General features: G+C 36.4%; 1 protein-coding gene across 1 annotated transcript; it reads right to left on the bottom strand.

Annotated features, from left to right (window-relative positions):
- Nucleotide 1: 1 nt before the first annotated feature.
- Nucleotides 2-8,912, bottom strand: slc28a1 (solute carrier family 28 member 1). The gene is made up of 18 exons (XM_007566378.2): nt 8,697-8,912; nt 8,376-8,455; nt 8,219-8,295; nt 7,829-7,920; nt 7,354-7,543; nt 7,110-7,251; nt 6,766-6,879; nt 6,083-6,157; nt 5,916-5,996; nt 5,721-5,801; nt 5,459-5,584; nt 4,093-4,223; nt 2,489-2,657; nt 2,171-2,368; nt 1,628-1,709; nt 1,414-1,512; nt 1,223-1,328; nt 2-1,106 (listed from the first exon to the last, which is right to left on the bottom strand). Coding segments are annotated over exons 1-18 (1,965 nt in total). The 5' UTR covers nt 8,698-8,912; the 3' UTR covers nt 2-985.
- Nucleotides 8,913-10,678: the final 1,766 nt, after the last annotated feature.

Genomic DNA, 10,678 nt, shown 5'->3' with positions numbered 1-10,678 from the left:
TCAAGCGTTAGTTTTATTTACAAATCTTTTTAAAAGTTTGTGTTCAACTTTTGCAATCATCAGCAGTATTAAAATTTGCTTCACACTTTAATTCAACGTTTTTACATTCACCAGAGTTTGGATTTAATAAATTATTGAAGCAAAAATGAGCGATTCACTTGTGTTAAATAAATTAAATTACAGCAAATTTAATAAAAAGAAGATCAAAAAATATTTCCTATGTCAAATATTAAAAACTTCACATTTCTCATGTCTTCTACTACATATGTACACTTGCATAGAAAGAAGCTGGGCTGCATGCAGAAAATAAAAATAATCCAAATAAATTTGCTAGTTACCAGCTGAAACTATGCATGTTTTAGTAATCAGACTCTTATCAGAAACCTGTAATAAAAAACATTCTGAATAAGCAAAAAAATTAAATAAAATACTAAATAAGAAGTTATTTGATCTTTTTATGGTCTTGTCCATCTGCAATTGCTTAAGATGATTCTAAGATTATTCTTCATAATATGAAAAGTCAGACCAATTTTTCTTTTGTCTTTGCCAGAGATATGTGTATTTACATGTATTTAAAAATGAACAGGAAATCAAGTCTGATACAACTTTCTCTTCATCTCTTTTGGACAACAAAAAGAAAAAACTACTTGCATTGTAATTTAACACTTTTAGAGAAACTAACATAACCCCTTGTTTCACATTTCTTTTGACGCCCTTAACAGATGAACGCATATTTTCCCTTTTGAAAGAAAACATCCATTCAACTAAAAATAATACAAACCGGCTTAAAACAGATCCACACAAAATGGCTTCTAACATTTTTGATCTTTTTTGGCATAAATTTTGAATTACAGTTGCCTCTTCATCAGCAGGTGGAACTCACAAAGATTTTTTTTTTTTTTTTTTGCTATAAGAAGTTTAGCAGCTTTAAAAGGCTGCAAGTGCAAATTTCATGAGGATTTTTCTTTCCTCGTGCTGGCCAGGTCTACATACAACCTGACACATCGTTAATGTTACAACACTGGCAACATTTTGACAAAAATAATGTGACATTTTGAACAGTATTCCACGGTTCCTCAAACCAGATGGTGCCATTGTTGATGGTGCTGCAAAACAAATTAGAAATGTAAGAACAAATCTGATGGATCATACAACCATTTTTTATTATTATTATTGCGCGGTTATCATAAAGAACTACATAAATAAAAATAGAAACGTATACCTTTTAAATAAGTCTTGGCAGCATTTTTTTATATTCTCATCAGTATCAATGAAGGCAGATGTTTTAAGCAACTGCACACAGTCAAGTGGGGGAACAAAGAGGAGTCCTGAAAAGCAAAGTTATATCTGGTCTATTACATTGGCTTGAAGCAGACTCTGAAATTGCACAAAAACACAGTTTTTGACTTTTACCAGCAATGCAAGCGTTGACTAGAGACACACAAGTCCCAGTGATCATGGCTCTCACCACCAGAGCTGAGATGTCACTTCTTCTTGCTGGGCATATGGCAGCTACAAGAATAATGTGGGAAAAGGAAAGAAATGAAAATATTACTGTAACAAAGACTCAATTAAGGGTTGGGGGAAAAAAAACAACAACGTGAAAATATAAAACAAAGATACTCACACAGGCCTCCAATCACAATGCCGAGTGAGCTGAAATTGGCAAATCCACAGAGAGCATAAGTTGTAATTATCTCCGAACGAACCTGAAATGAGAGAATTGTGTTATTTGTATTTTTTTATTTTTTTTTGCCGCTTTAATTTTCCTTCTGTTTTTTGTGCCATGATCTCAGAAATACATTCAAATTAATTTAAACATCAAGGAAATGCTTTTTCTCAACAATCACCTAACTGTCAGAGTATTGTGTCTGATGAACAACAGTCAATTCAGCAGTTTTCAACATCGACATGTAGTCCCAAACATAATATATCTACATTAAAAAGCTTTTTTATATTGGTTTACGTAATGCTACATGTTTCTAAGAATTTTGGCTTCTCATTAGCTATAAATTATAATAATCAAAATTAATAGAAATAAATGCTTGAAGTATGTCACTTTATGTAAAAAATTAAACTTACATAATATATGGATTTAACCTTTTGAAATAAATGACTGAAATAAACTAACTTCTGATATGATTTATTGAGTCACACCTGTAATACTTACAGATATCCACATTCTTTTGCCTCCAATCACTTCATCAAGCCCGCTGAGTCGGTTGCTCTTCAGCTCCGACAGCTTCTGATAAGCGACAAACTCATTGAGGAAGAGCTTTGTACCAATAAGCTCAGCCACGGTGAAACTCTCATCATATGGTATTCCCATCATGAAGGTGATGGGCATGAACACATATGAGCAAATTAACTGCAAACAGCAACAAAGAAATAATTACATATATACCTGATTGCTTGCACCTTCTTGTTTTGAATTACTAAATTATCCTGCAATAATTAACTGTAAAGTAGCAAGTTCAGCTTCTGTTACCTCAAAGGTGATTTCAGGATATCCGACCATACCTCCAAGCCAACTCAACGCACTATTTATGAAGCCCAGGATGGCGAGAAATGCTATCAGATTAGCGGCAATGTTAGCAACAAGGCCTATAGATGCCGATGCACCGCTGCTAACAGCCTCCAAAATGTTCTGTTCATCTCTACAAAGATAAATAAATTGTAAGACCATTTTACACAAAGCAAACAACTAAATCAGTGCTGTGAAAAACAATATCTGCACCTTTATTTTGCCCTTTTTTGCTTTTTAGTGTCACACCTAAATGTTTTAGATAGTCAAAAAAAGATCAAAACAATTCATTCTGATCAAAGATATCTCAGAATCAGAATATTCTGATAGTTTTCCAGTGATGTTTACTTTATCATTAAAGTTAAAGAGGTAACCCTGGGTGGCAACAGCTGTTGGTGATAAATGATAATGAGCCTTTGACATTATGCCCTGTGAAAGATCACATCAAAACTGGACTTTGACTAGATCACTGTGAGAACTTCATTTATCCATCCATTTTCTTTACACCCTTGTCCCTTAGTGGGGTCGGGAGGTGCTGGTGCCTATCTCCAGCTAACGTTCCGGGCGAGAGGCGGGGTACACCCTGGACAGGTCGCCAGTCTGTCGCAGGGCAACACAGAGACACACAACCATGCGCACACACACCTAGGGGCAATTTAGAGAAACCAATTGACCTGACAGTCATGTTTTTGGACTGTGGGAGGAAACCGGAGTACCCGGAGAAAACCCACGCATGCACAGGGAGAACATGCAAACTCCATGCAGAAAGACCGGGGCCGGGAATCAAACCCAGAACCTTCTTGCTGCAAGGCAACAGCTCTACCAACTGCGCCACTGTGCAGCCAACTTCATTTATTCATTTAGTTTTTTTCTGCAATTCTGTTTGCGACTTTTTGACTTCTTTAGATCATCATCCTGCTGCACAGCTCATGTTTGCTTGAGGATAAAGTGACAAACTTGTAGCAAAGAGCAGAATTTACACTTCTGTCTTGTCCTCCACATGATGTTTTATGAAAAAAGGGACACACCTCTTCCAAAGACTTCCAATTTTCTCTCATTAATCTACATAACATCTTCCAAAACATTCTCTTTGGGATCTTCCAGATCTTTTTTTTAGGAAATGTGAGATGAGCTTTTGTGTGGTTTTCACCTTGGAACTCTTTGACTCATGTTATTTTCCTCACAGTCTTCTTCTTACGTTAAATAATGAACAGTGACTCTAAGACGAGGAAAGTCTGTCATGTTTTAGATGTTATTCTGGCACATTTTGTGCCCTACTGGATTTGAGTAACTTGAGTGAGTAATTCATGTTTCCTCTACTGAGGACAATGGCTCATTGTGACCAAATGAAGCTTTGCAACTCTTCACAGAATCTTTCTTCTCTATTCTAGGAATTGTTAAAATGGGGCTTTTTGAGATCTATTCAGCCACCTAATGTTGTCAGACTGACTGTCTGACCTAAGTACACAGGTCAGGCAGTAATCGCGTTTGGGTGTTGCTCAGGAATTTATGACTTAACAGTGATGATTACTATTTTACAACAGAATGCTTTGAAAGTGCAAACTCACCCAGCAGCCATTTTGATGTTCTTGTCTGAATTGAAGTGACTTTCTTCTGTCTCAGGATAGGACAGCTTAGATATAGCCAAAGCACACGGTGCGGCCATCACAGAGGCCGAGATCAACGAAGACGCATCAATCTGAAAAAAGATCAAGTTTGCAGATACTCAACATGTTTTACCCGGGGTTTGCTACTTTTTGCTAAATTTAAGAACATTTCTGCAGATTAATTATATTATTTCACATAGACTGACATCAGTAAATTCCAGCGTTTGTTTTCGAAATATTACACATTGTCAGCATTTTCCTCGTGTTCAACAAAATTTCGAAAGGTAGACAGCATAAAATCTGTTCCTTCTTTAAAGGACACATGTTGTTATGTTCAGAAAGCGATGGCAGGTTTGCACATGTAACGTCTACTTTGAAGTCTTTTAAATCGTCTCCCAGTACGTTGCAGCAAATTTGAACATTAGAGACAAATCAGAACTCCTTTCATTGTCATTGTGCAAGAAAGAAAGAAAGAAAGCATAACACATCATCAAAAGTGCTTCAATGTGGTTCAGTCTTAATACAAACTCAGCCGCCAGGAACACAGACTTCTGCTCTTTTAAGTTTACAAGCCTCCTCTGGGGAGGAGAGAATAATTTGTACAGCACAAAAAGTTTTTCTGTGGTTCATGAAAGTTCTGAACTTTCATAAAACATGAAAGTTTGTTAACCTTTTCGACAGTGTTTTTTTGTTTTTTTTTTGCACCTGCTGAGTTTATTGTAATCTTTTGAAGTCAGTTTTTATCGTTGACACGTTGTAGGTCAACTACAGCCCCTGCCAGCCCAGAACACTCCCAATTTGTTCCTGTGCACAGGAAGTTGGGAGTATTCTGCTTAAGGCAACTAAGACCGATCAAGATTATAGTGACCATAGTATGACCTTCATATTTTCTTATCTTATTGCCAGAAAGTCAATGTCATATTATTTTGGGAATTTTAAAGGTGTATTTAAATAGCTCTTTTTCCTTTGTGAAGTGATGATAAGTCCAATGAGGTTGAAAATCAAAAATCTGGTGTTGATTTTTTTTTTTCTTTTCAACTCAGGCTTGGACACAGCCTGAAAATTTTGTTTAAATTAATTATTTGAACATGCCTTTTATGAATTTACATTTGAATATTTTCATTCACTCCCTACCTCCTTTGTATTTTTACTTTTTTATTATGCTAGCTGCTAGCATCCTTTTGTATAGAAAATGCATTCCAAATATTTAATGGGCAACAGATTTAAAGGGATTTTTTATTTTTTTTAAATGAGAACAGGTGGAACATTTTAATTTGGTACCTTCCTGTGCCTGCAATATGCTGGCATGTGAAGAGTTTAATCTCACCCCAAATGAGATGAACGCCCCCATGACGCTGCCTGCAATAGTGGCAAAACCACCAGTCATAACGGCATGGATCTCTGATTTGGTCATGTCCTTCAAATAGGGTCGAATCAGCAGCGGAGCTTCAGTCTAATGCAAAAACATAAACGACAATTAGGCATATTTAAAAACTTCAACTTTTTCCTACACTTGATATCATTCTTGATTTGCTTGCCAAACTAAGAATGTTGCCTTTAAAGTGTTGCAAAAACGATGAAGAGCATACCTGCCCAACAAATATGTTTCCTGCCACGCTTAAGGTCTCAGTGGGCGAGGTTCCCAGCGTTATCTCCATAACCCATGAGATCTGCATGGACAAAAACACATGGCTCCGAGTTACAGTACATTATAGCACACACGCAGAGAGAGAGAGAGAGAGACCTATAGAAATGTGTGTGAGGCTACAAGAGACATTTTTTACCTTTAAAATGACCCACTGCATTACACCCAGAAAGTAAAGGACAGACATAACGCTGCTGAAGAACACGACGATGGGCAAAGCCTGACAGGAAATTCATAAACTAGTTCAGTACATTTAGTACTTGGTACTTGAAGTGCTCATATTTTTGAATTTTGCAACACACTCACTTGAAAGGCAAAAATGTTGCCAATCAGGTCACCGAAAACAAACGATGATCCCTCTTTGGTGTAGTCAAGGAAAATCTGTGATCATATGGTGCACAAATGAAAGAAAGGTGATAAAAAAAAACAGGGGTAAATTATTTTAAATTGTTATTAATTTTATTAGTGCATGAAGGAAGATGACAGGTAGTCATTCTGTTTTATCACATGAAGTTAATTTACAGCTTTGTAGGTAGTTGAAGCACACTTTAAAAAGTAATTAGGAGGCACGTGTGTGGGCTCATATTCTGCTGACTTAGGCCTGGATGCTCAATAAAATTGCTGAAGATAAGAGTGCATGTAGATTCACTTAGTTAAATATTACATCACTAACTCTGTTTATCATATAAAGAAAGCATGTAGTAGAAAGAAACATGTTTAGAATAATCTCTGGCACTCAGTGGGAAAATTGTCAGAGAAATAGGACACATACAAACATATTAAAAATCTAAAAAAAGAATACTTTTATTAATACTGATAATGTAGTTATTCATATTATTTAAAAATGTTGTTTGTCTATAATATAAACTGTTCTTTATGCACATTAATGGAACGCTTAAGCCTATTTGTGAATGTACAACAACAAATAATTTTATTGTTTCTATATGTTCTTTACCCGATTTATTTAATCCATGAAAACAAAGTAATACCTGCACTTGTTTTCCAAGCCAGTCAAAGGCTGTAAGACCTGGTTGGGTTCTTATAACAAACAGTCCAATACAGAACTGCAGTCCCAGACCCCAAAACACTGGCCTCCATGAGATCTACAAAAACAAAGCTGTTATCTTTATCACTTTATTAGAGCACGTTTGTTCATTTAAAACAGGGAGGCACTTCAGCTGAATCATTAAATCACGAGAGCAACCGAGCTTAGTGATGTCCAAGGTCTCTGTGAAACAGAAAACGTGACTGATAGAAGCCGCTCGTGTTTTAAAAGAGCTGTAAAGGACTACTCATCGTTGATTAGAGCCGATGCATGCCTAAGCGAACTCACCATTGCCCTGTGAGCCGAGAAGAGGAATAGAAGCACGATAAACATGCACACACCTCCGAACGAGATAAGCTGCTCGGGACGTTTGCTTGTGTCTAAAGCGAGCCACACCACAAGCAGGACCACGGCTGCTAGGATGAAAACCCTGCCGGACACAAAAGAGCAGCATGCGTTTAACACGTGCCATTGTTTAGGGGGCTAATTTAACACAGAATACATTGGGATTAAAGACTTAAAAACTATTCACCATTTCAGCCATTTCAGGTTGGATTTGAAGCATCGAACAGCGGGCTTGAAAAACCGGCTGATGCTTTTCCCCTGGTACTTCTTCACAAGTTCGTATGACACGGCAGCAACTGCCAGACAAGTTAGGACTACGAGAGCGATGGCCCTCTGGAAATTCAGCACACAGGCGGCAATAAAGTACGCCACATATCCTGCAGGGAAGAGTATAAAATAAGCTACTTGTCATAACTGAACTAAACATAAACATGTACATAAGTTCTTGCTGCACTAGTTTTCAAACTTCTTTTCTGTAACAAGTACCACATCAGCGGATTCCAAGTACCACCGAACTATTAAATACTTCAAAAATAGTACAATTGTAGGACTTGGAATTATTTAGCTTGTTGTGTTAGGCGGAACTAGTTCCACCAATAGTACTTTTATCATATTGTCTTACCAAATAAATCTCTGCAAAAGGAATAGACTTTGTTTATTACCTGCTCCGAGTATGCCCAGCACAATGTACTTCAAGATTTTGGAGTGATCCTTGACATAACGCTCTGTGGCATTAATTGGCTTGGAAATCTTACTGAAAGATTAAACAAATAAAACAAACTAAAAACACAAGCATGTTACATTTTCTTTAATGCTCTCTTCAGTGATGTAAGTTTTCGTGATTTGGATGTACTGCACTTAGCCCTTCATGTTATATGAGGCAACAGAAAACTTGTGCAGATTTTTATATATATAAATAAAATCAGCCACGTGCTAAAAGTGTAAACTGGACTTCATAGGCATAATAAACATTTACATCCAGGAGGACTCGCTAATTATGAAGCAGTTTCTATTTTAGCAACACAAAACTTAAATTTCATAATCGGACAAACCTGAGGTATGATCCTAGTTTCTTTCCTGATTTTTCAGGCTGACTTTTGATGCTGTTTGTGTCAGTAGCTTTATCCTCCTAGCAAGATAAAGGCATTTTATGAAAGCAAAAAGAATACGGTGTTACTTTCTTTGACTGATAGTGAAATAATGACTTACCCAAGCTTCATAAGCGTTGTTGTCGATGCCATTTTCAGGGTTTTGGCGTAGATTTTTAAGCTTGACACTGTTTTCATCCACTGAAAAACAGAATCATTGTTTACCAGCAGCCGGTGTGAAAAGCAGCTTTAACTTGAAAACACACAGGAATGCTTTTTTTAGGCTGAGCCTCTGTGAACTCTGCGAGATAAAGCAGTTTCAAAATAAAGCCTGCCAAGTCCTTAGGGTTATCATGCAACCCAAAAAAAATCCAGGTGAAAGTACTTACAAAATACAAATATATTGTTTAATTAAAAGAAAAAAACAGAGCTAATGGCTTACTTATTCTGTGTCCTCCCAAACCGAGCTGTCAAATGCTGGACTGTAAAACACACCACCAGGAAATATACTCTACCCTGGAAGCATGCTATTATTAATTAACAGACATGATTTCTTTTCTCTCTCTTTTTTTTTTTTTACTGCTTTTTGAGGAGGCGCGAGTCAGAGGTTGGAGTCAGCGTCACTTGGCAAAAATGACAGAATGAAGCTTACAAAGCAACACATGACTAAACATCATGCTGACTGTGTTTTTAACTGGGCAAATTACTAAAACAACAAATGATAAGATGAAAAGTAAATGATGAATCATGGAGAGTTGTTATTTGTTGGTTGATTAGTTTTGAAGGAGTAGTTTGAAGGCATACATCCATGACACGCTATTAAATATTTTTGGGGGGGCTAAGGGGGGGTTGATAAAAAGAGTATAAATCCCAATAGGTTCTTAAATAAATATATTACAGTTTTATTACCTGGAATACAACACAAGAAACATTCACTCTCCTATTTTTAGGGAATGTCAGAAGATTATTGGAAGTATGCTGCCAGTGATTCAAGTGTATCTGCACTCTATTACAAAACCATACATAATAAGCACAGATGAAATATGAAAACACTGGAATGAAATGACTGAAACAATAAGTAGCGACATTACTGGTCTGCTGACTTGAATACATTGCAGCAGTCTGTAACAAACCTTCACCATGCTTTGAATTTTTTCATATGTTAACAGTCATAAACTTCAGTGTATTTTATTATGAGTTTTTGTAGTCATTCAAAAATAATACAAACCTGTGAAGTGGATGGAAGGTGCTCCCGAAGTAAAAATCTGAAAGGTGTGGCATGCATTTGTATTGAGTCTCTCTTGCACTTTATTCTACAATTGTTTTATTTCACCTACTAATAAAACAGTGTCCACCTGTTGGTAATTTTACTTCAGTACTTCAGAGATTTGATTGATTGATTGATTGATTGATTGATTGATTGATTGATTGATTGATTGATTGATTGATTGATTGATTGATTGATTGATTGATTGATTGATTGAAAACTAACTTGAGCACACCATGCCCAGTGTTAAACATGGTAGTGGCAGCATCTTGCTGTGGATGTGTTTTCTTAGTGAGAGGGAAACAGAAGATGGGTGGAGCTAAACAAATGCTAATCTTGATGAGGAACACCTATTATGGACTTGAGACTGGGATAGATATTCACCCACCAGCAGGATAACAACACTAAACATGCAGCCAGAGCTACAATCTGTGTGTTAGAATGACCTCGACCAAAATCTGACTGAGCATTTTCAAGGTAAAGATGGATGTTTACTGACATCATGTGTTCAATCCGACGGCCCTTGAGCTATTATGCAAAAGAACGTCAACAAAGCTGGTAAAGACATACCTTAAAAAATTTGCAGCACTGATTAAAGAAGCAAAACTATTACAACAAGGATCTGAATACAACTTCACACCACACTTTTCAGGTTGCTATTTGCTTTAAATTTTGCAGAACAATTTTGGTCAAAAATAAATAAGTAAAAGTTACAAAAACATTAATTCCTCTTGACAACTGAGTGCTACTTTTTTAGATCCATCACATTAAAACACAGTAAAGGTTTGTAGCCGCTAATTAGCAAAAAAAAAAAAGTAAAAAAGTTCAAGGTGTGCGAACACTTTTCAAGGTATAGCTGTTTATTGTTTCTGAACTGTTTCTAAAACATTATTACACCTCATAAAATTCTGTTTTGTTGCAAAATGCAGTTTTACCATGGTTCATAACACTCAATGTGGACACATGCCTGTCTGGGAGACTATATTAAATGATTGTCGACGCTTAGAAAGTGCCACTTAGTTGTGTCTGATTAATATTTAGAGAGCCTTTGAAATGCTTAAACCTATTACACGAGATTAATGATCCATTAAAGGTTTCAGCAACAGAACCATTAAACTCAGGTCTGGTAATTTTAAATATTTTTTTCATTATTCTTG

Source organism: Poecilia formosa, unplaced genomic scaffold (genome assembly GCF_000485575.1).
Source record: "Poecilia formosa unplaced genomic scaffold, Poecilia_formosa-5.1.2 Scaffold191, whole genome shotgun sequence".
Taxonomy (NCBI): Eukaryota; Metazoa; Chordata; class Actinopteri; order Cyprinodontiformes; family Poeciliidae; genus Poecilia; species Poecilia formosa.
The sequence above is the reverse complement of the archived record's forward strand: the minus strand, read 5'-3'. Positions and strand labels throughout refer to the sequence as shown.

Coding starts and splice junctions, on each gene's coding strand:
- slc28a1 (XM_007566378.2), bottom strand. Junction 7,544..7,828: donor GCTGGGCATACTCGGAGCAG/GTAATAAACAAA, acceptor TCTTCCCTGCAG/GATATGTGGCGTACTTTATT. Junction 5,802..5,915: donor TGCAGTGGGTCATTTTAAAG/GTAAAAAATGTC, acceptor TTGTCCATGCAG/ATCTCATGGGTTATGGAGAT.